The following is a 17,989-nucleotide window of genomic DNA, read 5'->3' on the forward strand; positions in this document are numbered from 1 at the left end:
ATACGAGTATGTGTATATGTATATGGAGAGCACAATGTACATTTTTCAAGCAATGTTATTTTGACATTATGTAACGCGCTCTGCTAAACCCTCTACAAGTCTCATTACCCTCAGCTGTGATCCAGAAGTCACGTGCGGGTTTAAAAAAAACTTTACAACTCTTTTAAAACACCCATCATTATGGCATTATATAAACAACTGGACTGGTTTTGGGGGGGGAAACGATTTAAAGTAAAGAACTGTATAGTAGTTATGAAAGGTATTCTTTGACGAAAGCCATACATACACCTTTAAAAACACAATTACAGTATATGTTGGGTATCCAAGTAGTTTTTTATTTTGCAAAGAATTCCTTCTATTTTCTTTTACTGAATCAGCTATATTTTAACAGTAGACCAGGCTTTATATTTAAATTATAAACATGATGATTTGGTTGATTAAACATTTCTTAGAATCAAGATACAGCAACTGCACGTGTGTTAGTCTCACTTTTTTTTGTACAGTTAAGTAAATATTACTAAAAAAAACAGATAACACATTTACTCACTCTGAGTGATGGGAGCTCCTCCCTGGATTTTTCACCATCTGCAGCTGGGAAGGTCATGAAATCCATGCCGGACATCATGCTGCTGCCATCCTCCACAGGAGCCACATTGTGGCCCTTAAAGTTCTGAGTCCTGGCGCCGAGGTCGGAGGTTAAATGTGGCGAGACGAACTGCGTCATCGACTGCCTCGTTGCGAAGTAACCTCGTGCGGCGCTCTGCGCCGTCAAAACGTTCTTGAGGACGGTTTTTGACGCGGAGCCCTCAAGCTGTCGAAGGCTTACCCCGTGCTCTGAACCGGACGATCCAGATCCCCGAGTCGCGAGTAGATTGTTTAAAGACCTCGCGCTGAGCTTGTTTGACTGCAGGCTTAAGCCGTTACCTGTCAGATCGCACGGCTTCTCGCTCTTAACAGGCGCGACCAAGGAGAAGCCAGATGTGGCCCATGTGGCGAGCAGATTGGTATAGAGTGCCGAATGCTCGGACTTGATAGCGCTCTCTGGCCCGACTGCAACCGGTGACACCTGACTCATGCAAATGACATGCAGGGGAACTTTTCGGAAATGTTCTTCAAGGGAGGGCGCATCTTCAGCAACAAAATCGCAGTGTTGGCATTTCATGACGCCGTGGATTTTTCTGCAGGCGCAAAAAAAAAACAGCACATATATATAGAAACAAAATCCATACGTACAATTTAAAATGTACAGCGCAGCAAGCCGTGAGGCTTTTAACATGTAACCATGTAGTGTATTGTGATACAGCTATAGCCCGTGACAAAAGAGGGCTCAGCTCATATTTTTAAAAGGTGCGAGTTCAAATGCTGGCTGGAGGTTGACGTAGTCCATCGTCCATCGGTCTGCTGTCTATAAAGTGAGCCCTACCTTGTCAAACATATACAACGGTTGTCCTACCATGTAGAAATGGGGTATTTACACAACTTCCTCCTGGAGAAGGAATCCGTCCTCCCAATGATCGTATAGAAACGTTTCCTTGACAAAGTAGCAGTTACCAACGTTTGTATTCCTGTACTTGTACGCAGTCATGGTAGTCCTCGAGCCAAATACCGTATATTTCAATTATCAGTACCACCAGAGGTGGCGTGACCTTTGCGGCTCCAATTTCTTTATGTGGGCAATAACGATGAATTATGTGATAACCGTTTGAAACGAGTGGGTTCTCAAATAATTCACTCTTTTCGGCCATGTAAATACATCAGAATGACGAACGTTTTGCTACCTTAGGTGGTATTGATTTTGCTCTGGCCCACAAACTGCGTAGGGGAGGGGGGCGCAGTGGGTCAGTGGTTACAGCACTGCACTATTAACCCGGTGACCTGAGTTCGATTCCTAGCTGCAGCTAACACTGGTGATGAATGACAGCTGAACCAGTCATGAGACCTGCACTGACGGTATGGTCAAAACAAAACCCATAATCTGCATGGCATGAGGAGCTGTGACTAAAGGCTTAAGTTACATTTGACTGACTGTGCAATAAATGTAGACACCTATGGAGAGACTTGTCCTGGCCATAGTAATGTATAATTTCCACCGTTGGCTCAAGACCACCAACAGAGATGCGCATCACCCACAATCCAGCTGATTTGATCTAAACCTCTTTTGGGCATACATTATGAAAGTCATGAGACATCCCACATCAGTAAAAGTGTGGAGGTGATGTGTCTACCAAATCTTCCAAATACTTATTACACATATATTTGATCAAACATGGCTAAATTAACAATCCGTTTATCGACAGGAGGCATAACTCGTTACAATTACTTTGAACAGGTAGGTAACCCATAGTAGGTAATGTCTGCCCATATACCTTATTCACATTTTCGCATGCCAACAGAATGGCTTCATATACTCCTTCCTGTTTTGACAGCTTCAACGATAGCATTTTATTTACAATATTCTCATTCGTGTAATATCGCATGTGATTTATTTGCCGTATATTCCAGTGACAAAAGAAAAACGTACATTGGTGTGTCGCGTGGGATGACAGCAACAATGTCTGCATTCAACGTGTAAAGTATATCGTTTTATCCCTTGAACTGCAGCGCTCATATTTCACCATCACAGTTAATCGAGGTGTACGATATGTAAAAAGTTGCATATACGGATCTAACGGCTTAGTGACGACAGACATTTTATAACCCCTACCGTTACTCCCCCACGTGGGTTTCGTGCTCAACTTTTTCCTCCATGAACGGTTAATTATTAATTTAAAAAGCATGCATAATCATGCACTACTACAATACCAAGCTATGTGGCATGTGGGCAAAGGGTCAACAGAAAATAAACCGCACTTGAAGGGTGATACTGTTAGCGGATGTGACCAACCTGCAATGCCGAGCAAGTCCCTCCTCGGTGGGCGATGTAAATATACATTTTGTGCACTGATATGAAGTGTCACGACGTTCGTCATGCACGGAGATTTCCAGCGGTTGGTCCGGGCAGGTCTCCTGATTAAGACCATCTTTGCCCTCCGGCAGCGCGGTGTGTGTTGGCGTCGCGGTTCTGGAGTCTCCTCGCCCGGGGCCTTTTATAACGGACGAGCTACCGTCGGCGAGCCAGCCTTGACCATCCGTCACCGGAACAACTTCATCCATCACGGCCCCCTCCGTCGCTTCCTCCTGTTTCTCAGGAGACGGTCCTGAAAACGTATCGCCGTGGATTTCACGGTAGTGGCACATCAACTTCTCACCGTCGCCGCCCTCGCAGGCAAAACTACACGACCTGCACTGGAGACGCCGAAGTGAATCGTCGCTCTGCTCGGCGGCGGCACTGGATGTGGCACCTGCAGCGGGCAGCTGCGATAAACCCTGACCTTCAGATGCCGACTCTTGCTCAACATTTTCACCACGCGCATTTTGACTCGCCGCAACGGGACCATCCAAAATCTGCCCGTCGGCGTCTGCGGCTGCGTTGCTTCTCCTGTGGTCATCGTTGGGATTTTCGGCGGACAACTTCAGCTTGCTGGGATGCACAGAGAGGGCATGGCTCTCCAGCTCTGCCGAGGCGCTCCCAATGTACGTGAAGTTGCAGAACTTGCACCTGAAGTATTTTGTGTCGCCCTGGCAATCCGGAGTCTTCCGCCCAATACCGATAAGGGTGCCCTGTATCGCCACCTTCAGGGATAATAATGCATATGCATTGTTAACGCAAGAACAGTATACAACATTTTGCCTAAACTTGTCTACTGAAAAATCTATATACTTTTATGGTCAGCAGCACAAGGAGAGTGTGGAAGATAAATGCATTCACAATCTGATGGTTCAAATCATACAAGGGAAATTACTCTGCCGCTCATCCTTTTTGCGGTAGTTAAAATTAGTACAACTTTGTGCAAAGTTAACATTGGTTGACCTTATACCCTGGATCCTAGCAGAGGATGCTAGTCCCAACCAGGAAGCTACCTGTGAGCCCAGTCTTCTAAAAACTGAGATATCCCATTGGTTCAAATATGAGTAAGGAAATATTTCAAACATTTAAACTACAGTATATCGAAAATTCACTTTAAAGGCTGAGACAATATAAATTGCTGTACTGTCATAATAATTCATTTTCTACACACTCGTGTAAATTCGTTTCACTTTTTTACCACTAAACATTCATCATACCCACGTAAAGATAGCAATTGTCTGGAAAGCATGCATCTTTAAAATCTCTTTCAGGGGGATCCTGAAGAGAATATTGGGCCAATTCCTTAGCGAGTACTGTGCTTAAGGGAGTAAAACAGAGTACCATATACCTGGAGCACACGTTCACAGGGGAGGATAACACAAAACTATCTTTCGTCTGCGTGCACTACCATCTCATCAGCCAAAATGTTGCAGGTAGGTGCCCCGCACACTGTATATGTCTGCATTACTCACCAACCACTGCCACAAAAGTAGTGTATTACCGGCATGCCCCATCATGCCAGTTATAATTCCTAGTGCTGATCGGGGTGGAGAGGCGGGGGGACAATGGCAGCAGCTGCTTTGCGTTTACTCACCTGCACATCGTAGGAACCATTCGAGGACGAGGTGGTCGTCTTCTGGATGACTGCAATCTTCAGTTTATCGGCGTGGCCAGCGAGCCCCAACATTTCGCTCGTCTCCGACAGGCGGCCCGTGCGGTGCAGCGCCAGGATTCGGCTATCCAGGTCCGCGTCGTGCCGCGTGCGGTTGTGCAGCCCGAGGTGGTATTTGCGAAAGTGCTTCACGAGGTCAGTAGGATCGTTGCCATAGTAACTGTAGCCACAGGCACTGCAAGTGAAGTCTTGCAGCTCCGGCGTTGGGGAGGTGCCAACATCGTCCGCCTTTACCGTGATCTTGACACCGTCGTTGTCAGGGGACTTTGGGGAAGGCCGTTGACCAACCTCGTCGGCTTCGTCATCTTTGCCGGCGGTAGTTACTTTGCATGATGTGTCAGTGGTGGAGTCTGGCTCGCTCTTTCTTTGAGTGTCGTTGGCGGCGATTTCTGCCTGTTCAGAGTCATTCACTCCACCGTCTGAAGTTAACTTCTCTTGTGTTTGTTTTGTACATTCAGGGCTGTATGTTTTGCAGAAAGCAGCGACCTCTTCATGCTTCACTGGCGGACAATTGCCCGTACTGTCCTCTCTTTTCATCTCGGCTTGACCAATAAAAAAATCACAAGTCTTTGGCAAACAGGTCTCTGCCGCAACACACAGAAGACTTGTTTCCATCATGGCTGCTTGGGAATCCCCCTCTGGGCCTGCCTTGGGATTAATCTGCTTCTGTTGTGCTCTCTTGGAATTCACAAGTCTTGACCTCAGTTGTCCATCCACCCCGGCGGTTGTAGTCCCCTTTAAACTTGTGCGTATCTTGGTTCTCTCTGAACTTGCGGCTTCAGTAGTTGATGCATCCAACACATTTCTTAATGGGAGATTCTTTCTGCGAACCATTCCTAGAAATGTAAAACAAAAAAGAAATGAGAATTAGCTCTGACTATACACAATCGATGTTGGTACCTCTGCTCAAACAAGCTAAAGGGTGGCCGCTCCTCTCAGTTAGGAGCCAAAAGCCACTGTTGGAAAATCCATATTCTCATGGCAGGGGCCAGTCTTTCTCGATCGGAAGACCACTGGCAACTTCACACGCAGCGGCATTTTTGTTGTATCAACCCTAGAGGGTTATCTTATGAAAATGAAACGACAGTACAGTCCTGCAAATCCTTAAACTACGCTGGATTAAAAATTCATTAAACATGTAATTCCAGCCTCGTATTTCATGGCATTTGTCCTCAACTGATTGAATTTAATTTCTTAATGTATTTTACAGATGATATTAAACATCACCACACTATCAATATGGTTAAATATGCAGTATTTTTATAATTTTACAATGCTTTTACTTTTGCCTTTGGTCCCTGTGGTTATGGATCTAATAATTTAAACCGATTCATTAATTAATTTCTAACACAACAACAGTATTATAAAGTTTTAGTACTCAATGTATTACACACAGTACCTGAAAATGTACAATTCAATGCCAGCACTTGATACCAATATTTCCTGTTGGGGTACCCACAAAACTATACTGTGCGTGCACTTTTAAGACTGCGACTTTTCCATCAAAGTCTAAACTCGTATGGTGAAACGTATATTAGTGGTAACAAATACATAGGCTGTATATACAGTGCGAAAATAACTTTTTGCTCATGGCTAAATATTTTAATTACAACGGTGGCATTTTTCAATTTTACAATTAAATAACACTGCAGTAATGGGCCAAACATATTTCCTGATATGTTTTAATTTGCGTACTGCAGTGTGATACTTTGGCCATTAAACAGCGAAATATGTAAGTGAATCATCACGGAGTCTGGTTCGTGAACGTAAATAATTAAACAAGCCTAAGCGTGATGAATATAAGCTTTCTGCAATGGTCAATTGTCCTTCAGCCCTGCAATGTTTCCCAATAGACGGGAGCCACCACCACTAAAAACCCAAGACACATGAAAGCATGCCTCTCTCACGGTCACCCTAACAACCACACGTGTCACTTCTGGAGGCTCACAGCATTCACTAACTAGAGACAATAAATCACGTGCTTTTTACTTGACGCGCTTGTATCAGAGTTCAAAAAACACTTGTGACAGCGTTTGCCAGTGTTGTATTGGACACGCAACAGGCGTGATCGAGACGTCTAAACCCAGCGTGTACAGGAATGTACTTGCCGCTGCATATAGAGACAGGACTGTCTGTACGCGTTAACTTTACACGGCGCACTTTTGAAAGCAACCTTGCAAACTTGAACATACGCTTCAAATTAACCACCGAAACTTATTCAACGGACATGATGCACAGGTTATACGAGTCGCGTTGCACTTGGTTAATTCACAAAAAAACGAGCGCAAGATACGAAGAGGTGCGTGCTTGGGTTTACAATTACGAAGAGAAAAGAGGAACACGTGGATTGGAGAACATACTCAGGGTTTTTGTTTGTTGGTAAAGACATCATCCACGCTGCCAAGGAAAGTAAACGATAATAGCGAAGTGGCAGCCAGGGAGTGGACGGTAAGCGTCCGAAAAACTCGTCCACCAAAGAGATGGAACGATCGTATCACACAGCTCTTGTGCACGCGTTAAGAGCTACATTATTACATCGCAGAATTGTGAATGGCAGCGGACCTTTGTCCAGCAGAGGATAGACCAAGGCTGATGATTATTATTATTTTAAACGCTCCACGCATACACGCACATCCGATTAGCACGGTTGGCTACGTAGGGTGCGAAAGAAGTTCATAACACAGTACTAACTACATACAAGGACCCACACACCAGGACCCCCACACCAGGACCCCCACACACACACGTCAAACGCCATCATCGTTCAGCCGCGGTCAGTCCACTGCTGGACGAAGCCCTCTCTAAACTGCCGCAACCTCCCACCACCCCGGCGATGTTCAACAATCCACCCATTCCCACTGGCACTTTGTAGTGCCACCAGCTGCAACGTCGTCGCCGTTCTTCCATCGGCCTCCGTGGCCGTGATCTCGGCGGACGGATTCTGTCGCTGCGTGCGAATAAATGAATCGTGTCTGGCAGATGATGCACACTGCTCGACGCGTCCGCACCACTGCAGGAAGCCTCTCTCTCTCTCTCCACACACGACTCCAAGTTGATGCTGCTACACTCAACGAGCCTCCGCTACACAAAACCATATCAACAGCGCACAGCAGATGGATTGACACGTCCAGACGTCGTTAACACGACGAGACGCGTTCTCTACCCCCGACTGGATGAATGCGCGCCTAAGTAGATGTGCGTGTACAGATGTGTGAACTCGATAGCACCACTTGCCACAAACGTATGTGATTATCGCACGGTTGGCTACGTACGGTGCGAAAGAAGTTCGACCTGCATGCACGTGTGTTGATGCGTGTGGCCCCCCACCGCCTCGTGCGCCGTGCCGGCCTTCACAGGTGCTCGCTGGCAGCACTTGCCCCAATAGTCTGTTTAAAGACTATACGGGGGATCTTTGTCTTTGTAGACGGGGGAGCGATTGTGTCGTGGTTAGGACGGAACTCTACGAACTCGGCGACCCCAGTTCGATGCCCGCTCACGGACAAACACCGACGACGATTATCTGGGCCACCCCTAGGTAGACTCAGCCTAAAATTAGTACCCGGTGCGATTTTTAAATATCGCCACTGGGGAGATAAAGGCGGTCGGGCGTGGTACTGCTGGCGACATCACCCCCTCGTGTGCTTCACAGATGCTTGCCTTAACATTCTGTTACAAGCTTTGTCGATGTGTGTGTGTAGGTGTGGATGTGTGTGTGTGTAGATGTCTTTGTAGATGTGTGTGTGTAGATATTTGTAGATGTCTTTGTAGATGTGTGTAGATATTTGTAGATGTGCGTGTAGATGTTTGTAGATGTGTGTGTAGATGTATTTGTAGATGTGTGTGTAGATCTTTGTAGATGTGTGTAGATGTGTGTAGATGTGTGTGTAGATATTTCTAGATGTCTTTGTAGATGTGTGTAGATATTTGTAGATGTGTGTGTGTGTAGATGTGTATGGGTGTAGATGTGTGTGTGTGTAGGTGTCTTTGTAGATGTGTGTGTAGATATTTCTAGATGTCGTTGTAGATGTGTGTAGATATTTGTAGATGTGTGTGTAGATGTGTGTGTGTAGATATTTGTAGATGTGTGTAGATGTGTGTGTGTAGGTGTGTGTGTAGATGTGTGTTTAGATATTTGTAGATGTCTTTGTAGATGTGTGTGTAGATATTTGTAGATGTGTGTGTAGATGTGTGTGTGTGTAGATATTTGTAGATGTGTGTAGATGTGTGTGTGTAGGTGTGTGTGTAGATGTGTGTTTAGATATTTGTAGATGTCTTTGTAGATGTGTGTGTGTAGGTGTGTGTATAGATGTGTGTTTAGATATTTGTAGATGTCTTTGTAGATGTGTGTGTGTAGGTGTGTGTAGATGTGTGTGTGTAGGTGTGTGTAGATGTGTGTAGATGTGTGTGTAGATGTCACTGGGTCTCATCATCAACAATGGGCATGGGGCAGCACGCGGCCCCATGTCCAAATACAGTAACGTGGCTACGCGTCTCAGGTTCACAAGGAGGGGAACTCGACACACGCAGCTCTTACAAACAAGCCGGTTGTCAAATGTAATATATATGAAAGAGACGGCTTCGACGGCGAGCAACACAACAACACAAAAGGAAGACTTTGTTTAAAACGGTAGTTGGGTAGTTAGTGGTGGTGTCAGCTGGTGAAGGTTGAGTTGAGGCTGCCCTCGACTGTGTGCGCGACTCACAACCACCCCACACACAACCACCCCCACAGAACCACCCCCACATAACCACCCCCACACACAACCACCCCCACACACAACCACCCCCACACAACCACCCCCACACACAACCACCCCCACAGAACCACCCCCACAGAACCACCCCCACTCACAACCACCCCACACACAACCACCCCCACAGAACCACCCCCACATAACCACCCCCACTCACAACCACCCCATACACAACCACCCCCACACAACCACCCCACACAAACAACCACCCCCACACACAACCACCCCCACACACACCACCCCCACAGAACCACCCCCACACACAACCACCCCCACAGAACCACCTCCACACAACCACCCCCACACAACCACCCCATACACAACCACCCCATACACAACCACCCCATACACAACCACCCCACACACAACCACCCCATACACAACCACCCCCACACAACCACCCCCACACAACCACCCCCATACACAACCACCCCCACACACAACCACCCCCACACAACCACCCCATACACAACCACCCCATACACAACCACCCCCACACACAACCACCCCACACACAACCACCCCACACACAACACCCCCACACACCACCCACACACAACCACCCCCACACACAACCACCCCACACACAACCACCCCATACACAACCACCCATACACACCACCAGACACACACCCCCACACAACCACCCCACACAACCACCCCACACACAACAACCCCCACACACAACCACCCCCACACAACCACCCCAAAAACAACCACCCCCCCACACAACCACCCCCACACAACCACCCCACACACAACCACCCCCCACACAACCACCCCCACACAACCACCCCACACAACCACCCCACACACACCAACCCCCACACACAACCACCCCCCACACACAACCACCCCCACACAACCACCCCATACACAACCACCCCCACACAACCACCCCATACACAACCACCCCATACACAACCACCCCACACAACCACCCCCACACACCAACACCCCACCACACAACCACCCCATACACAACCACCCCCACACACAACCACCCCCACACAACCACCCCATACACAACCACCCCACACACAACCACCCCCACACACAACCACCCCCACACAACCACCCCCACACACAACCACCCCACACACACCCCCCCACACAACCACCCCCACACACAACCACCCCCACACACAACCACCCCCACACAACCACCCCATACACAACCCCCCCACACAACCACCCCACACAACCACCCCACCACACAACCATCCCCACACACAACCACCCCATACACAACCACCCCACACAACCACCCCATACACAACCACCCCCACACAACCACCCCATACACAACCATCCCCACACACAACCACCCCAACACAACCACCCCATACACAACACCCCCACACAACCACCCCACACAACCATCCCCACACACAACCACCCCAACACAACCACCCCATACACAACCACCCCCACACAACCACCCCATACACACCCACCCATACACAACCATGCCCCACACAACCACCCCAACACAACCACCCCATACACAACCATCCCCACACACACAACCCCCACCAACCCCCAACACAACCACCCCATACACAACACCCACACAACCCCCATACACAACCACCCCCACCAACCACCCATACACAACCACCCCATACACAACCATCCCACCACACCCACCCCACACAACCACCCCATACACAACCATCCCCACACACAACCACCCCACACACACCACCCCATACACACCACCCCATACACAACCACCCCACACAACCACCCCAACACAACCACCCCATACACAACCACCCCACACACAACCACCCCCACACAACCACCCATACACAACCACCCCCACACAACCACCCCACACACAACCATCCCCACACACAACCACCCCAACACAACCACCCCTACACAACCACCCCCACACAACCACCCCATACACAACCACCCCATACACAACCACCCCATACACAACCACCCCCACAACACCCCACACAACCACACCCCCACACACCACCCCTACACAACCACCCCCACACAACCACACCCTACACAACCACCCCCACACAACCACCCCATACACACCACCCATACAAACCCCATACACAACACCCATACCAACCCACCCCACACAACCCACACACCACCCCACACAACCACCCCCCACACCCCCCCACACAACCACCCCCACACAACCACCCCCACACACAACCACCCCACACAACCACCCCCACACAACCACCCCCACACAACCACCCCCACACAACCACCCCAATACAACTCCACATCCACTCTAACACTCCTACGACTGGACATCCACATCCCCTAACCTCATCGATTACTACCTCATACTTACGACTACGTACAAGCACGGTACTACAACCACACAGTCAACACTTACTATTGTACAACCTTCCTACACCTATCCCGCTTCTACAACCGCTCCACATCTACTCCACCACATCCACGACTACACCACCACCACATCTAAAACCACACCACCACCACCATGTCTACAACCACCACCACGTCTACAACCATCACCACCACCACGTCTACAACCACCACCACCACCACGTCTACAACCATCACCACCACCACGTCTACAACAACCACCACCACCACCACCACGTCTACAACCACCACCACCACCACGTCTACAACCACCACCACCACCACGTCTACAACCATCACCACCACCACGTCTACAACAACCATCACCACCACCACGTCTACAACCACCACCACCACCACGTCTACAACCATCACCACCACTACGTCTACAACCACACCACGTCTACAACCACCACCACATCTAAAACCACACCACATCCACAACCACACCACCACATCCACAACAACACCACCACCACATCTACAACCACCACAACCACACCACCACCACGTCTACAACCACCACCACCACAACCACACCACCACCACCACCACTCCGAGACGCAGCGACTGAGCTGCGCCGAGGCCGCTCTCGAACCAAGTCACCTCAAGTCTCACGAGTGTGGCACCATCGCCTCCAACCTCCCTCTACCCACCCCTATAACCACCCACCCCTATAACCACCTACCCCTATAACCACCTAATCCTATAACCACCTACCCCTCGACTCATCCACCCCTATAACCACCTACCCCTATAACCACCTACCCCTCGACTCACCCACCCCTATAACCACCTACCCCTCGACTCATCCACTCCAATAACCACCCACCCCTATAACCACCTACCCCTCGACTCATCCACCCTATAACCACCCACCCCTTCTACCCACACGACCCTCTGCCTCTCCAACGTCCAGCGCCTCCTTCCTCGCCCGAGTGGGACACCGGCTCCACGCGAGCCTGCGCTCCCGGTAACCCCGGACTCCCCTCCCCAGCCACCTCGACCTTCCATCTCCCACTACCACCATCATCATCACCCCCCACTACCACCATCATCATCACCCCCCACCACCATCATCATCATCACCCACCACCACCATCATCATCATCACCCCCCACCACCATCATCATCATCACCCACCACCATCATCATCACCCCCCCCACCATCATCATCATCATCACCCACCATCATCACCCCCCATCATCATCATCATCACCCCCCACCATCACAAGCGATCATCGCCATCCGTCTCTCTACTCGCCAATCCCACGCCCGCACCTCCTCACGGGTTCAGCAAGTTCCCACTCAACACAGTCCCCGGCTGCGTCTCTCTCTCTTCATCATCATCATCCCAGAGCACAACGAGTAACCACGAACCGGTTACCAGCAGCCCTGCTGCTACGACGGCCCCACGTCGCTCGCTCTTCACTCCTCGTCCGTCCGTCGGCACCACCTACGGGACGGACGGGTGGGGACATCCTCGGCCAGCCGAGGATGTCCCCACTGCGTTGGTGGCGGTGTCCCTGTCCGCTCCGGGGCCTGTCTCACCCCTCACCTGTGCGGTGCTCTGTCCATCCCTCACCTGTCAGCTGCTGTGTCCATCTCTCACCTGTCAGCTGCTCTGCCCATCCCTCACCTGTCAGCTGCTCTGCCCACCCCTCACCTGAGGTGCTCTGCCCGTCTCTCACCTGTGATCTGCTCTGCCGACCCCTCACCTGAGGTGCTGTGCTCACCCCTCACCTGTCAGCTGCTCTGCCCATCTCTCACCTGTGATCTGCTCTGCCCACCCGTCACCTGAGGTGCTGTGCTCACCCCTCACCTGTGAGATGCTCTGTTCATCTCTCACCTGTCAGCTGCTCTGCCCACCCCTCACCTGTGAGATGCTCTGTTCATCTCTCACCTGTCAGCTGCTCTGCCCACCCCTCACCTGTGAGGTGCTCTGCTCGTCTCTCACCTGTGAGATGCTCTGCTCGTCTCTGCCCGGCGAGCGAGAGGAGTCGCGATTCGCCATAAATCCCGGCGGCTCCGCGCTGTGAAATCCTCTCCACCTCCTTCACCTCCTTCACCCGCGCTAACCGCCCAAGTCGCCGTGTCCTGGGGGGTTAGTGTGGTGGTGGTGGTGTTAGTGTGGTGGTGGTGTTAGTGTGGTGGTGGTGTTAGTGTGGTGGTGGTGTTAGAGTGGTGGTGTTAGTGTGGTGGTGCTGTGGTGTTAGTGTGGTGATGGTGGTGCACTGTCACTGGTGCTGTGTGTGCGGGGCTCTGTGTGTGGCACTGTACGTGTGTGCTGTGGATGCGGATCGTATGTCTGTGTGTGTATACGCTGTTACTGTACTGCGTGTACTTATAGGTGGACGTGTCCGCAGATCCTATATATTCTTTGTTTCGTGCACTCGGGTGTCTATGTATACGAGTATCCTGTATACCGTGTGTGTCCTGTGTGTGTGTATCCTCTGTGTGTGTGTATCCTCTGTGTGTGTGTCCTGTGTGTGTGTGTCTTGTGTGTGTGTCTTGTGTGTGTGTCTTGTGTGTGTGTATCCTGTATGTGCCCTGTGTGTGTATGCCTGTATGTGTGTGTATCCTCTGTGTGTGTGTATGCTCTGTGTGTGTGTATCCTCTGTGTGTGTGTATCCTCTGTGTGTGTCGTGTGTGTGTGTATCCTCTGTGTGTGTCGTGTGTGTGTGTATCCTCTGTGTGTGTCGTGTGTGTGTGTGTATCCTCTGTGTGTGTCGTGTGTGTGTGTATCCTCTGTGTGTGTCGTGTGTGTGTGTATCCTCTGTGTGTGTGTATCCTCTGTGTGTGTCGTGTGTGTATCCTCTGTGTGTGTGTGAACTGTGTTGATCTCGGTCACGACCGCCCTCCGTGTCTCGCAGCGCTCCCGGGGTTTTGCTATCCGATTGATGATGGTGGTGGTAGTGGTGGTAGTGGTGGTGGTAGTGGTGGTAGTGGTGGTGGTAGTGGTGGTGGTAGCGGTGGTGATTGACGGTGCTCTCTCTCTGCGTGTCTGTGTGCGTCTGCGGCTACTCCATGGCGCTACTCAGCGCTCTGCCCCAGCTCCCTCGCTCGCACGACTCCCTCCCGCGCCCCGCTCGCTCGCTCGCCTGTGCGAGCTTTTATCTGCAGCCCTTATCACTTGTCAGGACCCCCTCGTAACACGTCACCGGAGAGACGCGCCCTCGCTCCGCCCGCCAGAGCCTCACGCACTCGGCACGCATCCGCTCTCTTATCACCCCTCCCCCTCCTCCTGCTGCCCCCCCCTCCCTCTCTCTCTTATCACCCCTCCCCCTCCTCCTGCTGCCCCCCCCTCCCTCTCTCTCTTATCACCCCTCCCCCTCCTCCTGCTGCCCCCCCCCCCCTCTCTCTCTTATCACCCCTCCCCCTCCTCCTGCTGCCCTCCCCCCTCTCTCTCTTATCACCCCTCCCCCTCCTCCTGCTGCCCCCCCCTCCCTCTCTCTCTTATCACCCCTCCCCCTCCTCCTGCTGCCCCCCCCCCCCCTCTCTCTCTTATCACCCCTCCCCCTCCTCCTGCTGCCCTCCCCCTTCTCTCTCTTATCACCCCTCCCCCTCCTCCTGCTGCCCTCCCCCTCTCTCTCTCTTATCACCCCTCCCCCTCCTCCTGCTGCCCTCCCCCCCCCTCTCTCTCTTATCACCCCTCCCCCTCCTCCTGCTGCCCTCCCCCCCCTCTCTCTCTTATCACCCCTCTCCCCTCCTCCTGCTGCCCTCCCCCTCCCTCTCTCTTATCACCCCTCCCCCTCCTCCTGCTGCCCTCCCCCTCCCTCTCTCTTATCACCCCTCCCCCTCCTCCTGCTGCCCTCCCCCTCCCTCTCTCTTATCACCCCTCCCCCTCCTCCTGCTGCCCTCCCCCTCCCTCTCTCTTATCACCCCTCCCCCTCCTCCTGCTGCCCTCCCCCTCCCTCTCTCTTATCACCCCTCCCCCTCCTCCTGCTGCCCTCCCCCTCCCCCTCTCTCTTATCACCCCTCCTCCTGCTTTCTCCCTCTCCCCTCTGTCTATTATTACCCCTTCTCCTCCCCTCTGCCCCCCCTCTCTCTCTTATCACACCCCCACCCCCTCCACCTCCTCCCCTGCCTGCCTCCCCCCTCTCTCTCTCTCTTCCAGTCTCAGCGCCACTCATCACCAGCACCACAACACTCGTCACCATTATTCCAGAGATTCGTTTTATCCACACCCCTTCCACTCCTCCTCCACCCCACCACCCTCACATCCACTGGAGCTGTCCCCCACGGAGCTGTCCCCCACCACCCTCCTCCCCCTGGGGAAATGTTTTCCGGCGCTCAGCCTCAGACAGCTCCTGCTGCTGAAATAAAATCCTGATGGCCACGATAATGGATTTTGTTTTTTAAATGCCCCCTCCCCCCTGTTTAAACCACCGTGCTTACATGTCTCGTCTGTTAAGGAGACTAAACAACACGCCAACGCCACGTTCAAAAATAGACACCATCCATGTTCCTGCCGTTCACTATTTCGCCGCGTGAAATCGAAGGTGCACGCGCACAGAGTTGCACGGCAATGTATTCTCGGTTGTAACATACCGCATGCGATGTTTTAGGTAGTAGCTTATTTAACATCGTCCAATACAGCGTTGGTGTCTCCCTTGCACATTGCCAATGTCACCGTTGTGAGGTTGGGGGATAACATACAGAGAGAGGGGCGTTGATGTAAATCGTTTTACTCTGTTTGTCAGTCATGAAATGACCGGCCTACTCAAGCCACCCGTGATGATGCCGTGTTCTTGAGTGCAACGAGTCGATGGTTGCAGCCAACGATGACTGTGCAAAGAAGTGGCCATTGGATTGCTGTTTCGACTGATATCAGCTCAGTCCAGCCCGGATAATTAACAAAAAAACTTAACATGCGACAAGCCACGTTTGTAGATCGTACTCATGCAAGGCGTGTCACTCGTCCGTACCGAGAGGCGCCGTGAAAGCTGCGAGATGAGTTCTGTACCCACACCGGGTGGCGTTCAGCCCGGCTGCGCGAACTCCAAATGTGAATCTGTATTTCTCATGGCACCGACACGCAACTGGACTGCAATTGGACTGCAACTGAAGGACCGTCAATGGTAATGTTCATGCAGATAATGCCAGCTTTGCGATTCATATTTTCTGAGTGTTATTTTCTTTATTATATTTCACCTTTGCATATATAGTGTAAACAACATTGGCTTTAGCTCTACCTTTATGTGTATCTCTTTTCCTGTGCTAAATGCAACCCAAACTTTCAGATATAATAAAGTAGTGATTTAAATGTGATTTGTTTTATTGCGATCTCATTCCGCTTCATAATGCTGCAAAAATACACAGCCAATTATTCCATAAAGCGGTCTCCAACTTTCACTGACATGTAGCTTCATATACATTCTGTAATTTGACATTTGCTTGAATTAAATTGCAATGACTGCATTTACAAATAGTATCTGGAATTATCGAGTGTGTTTAAGGAATGCAATAGTATTTTATGTTTTCTCCCCACAACGTCCCACCTCAACTATCTTCCCAAAAGAGTATTCACAATTTAAATGGCCCTTATATCATCAATGCACAATAAGTGACTATATCCAGTTTACAATTGTTAAATTTCATATGGACTCATTGTTGTATTCTTGTTGAAGGCGAGTTTTTCAAATTAGGCTTACTTTTACAATTTCCTTTGTATTTGTAAAAAAAATGTAAGGTTGTATCTCGCGAGGATTTAAATATATAACCAAATATGGATTGAATTTAATGTTATTATGGAACAGCTCAATCACAATAACCTGATCTCTACAAACCCAGAGTACACTAATCGCGTGTCGCAACTACGTTTTTCTTCAAAGGTTACAAATGTGAGGTTGTGATTGTGACTGATTTAGCTCAATTACTTTTTTCGCTTTGAAAAAAAATCAGGTATTTGACTAGAAAATACTTTATTCAATTGCTTAGATTTGTTTTGAAAGTTACAAAAATTCAGGGAACTGAAAAAAATGCATTACGGTATACAAGGAGCACTTAAAGTGTAGCGGAATATCATATTAATGATTTCCCCTGGACTTGCTTAGGTGCACTTGACGTATTTATATCGACGATATATTTGCTGTTCCCTTGTGCAAAATGCAGTTGAGTAAGGGAGTACAGTATATCACCATCGGTCAAACACATTTCCGAACAAATGTGCGTTTCATAGTGTACTCGACGACAATGATCCGATGTACATAATTCACCAGTTCTTGGCCATCATTCGGGACTGA

The 17,989-nt window shown here is 50.1% G+C and overlaps 1 protein-coding gene across 2 annotated transcripts in view; it reads right to left on the reverse strand.

The window, feature by feature from the left end:
- The window catches only part of LOC133352943 (zinc finger transcription factor Trps1-like), a 38,869-nt gene extending 24,032 nt beyond the window's left edge, over nt 1-14,837 (reverse strand). The window contains exons 1-4 of one of the 2 annotated variants that reach the window (XM_061568948.1): nt 13,702-14,837; nt 4,542-5,455; nt 2,885-3,672; nt 548-1,178 (exon numbers count right to left, since the gene is read on the reverse strand). In XM_061568948.1, coding sequence (XP_061424932.1) covers nt 548-1,178; nt 2,885-3,672; nt 4,542-5,453 — 2,331 coding nt within the window. In that variant the 5' untranslated portion in view covers nt 5,454-5,455; nt 13,702-14,837. Of the gene's footprint in view, nt 1-547; nt 1,179-2,884; nt 3,673-4,541; nt 5,456-13,566; nt 13,575-13,701 lie in introns of those variants that run through there. The other variant, XM_061568949.1, reaches the window with a different exon arrangement.
- Between the last annotated feature and the right edge of the window lie 3,152 nt (nt 14,838-17,989).

This window comes from Lethenteron reissneri, chromosome 42, assembly GCF_015708825.2.
Source record: "Lethenteron reissneri isolate LAM-NWPU_2019-01 chromosome 42, ASM1570882v1, whole genome shotgun sequence".
NCBI lineage: Eukaryota > Metazoa > Chordata > Hyperoartia > Petromyzontiformes > Petromyzontidae > Lethenteron > Lethenteron reissneri.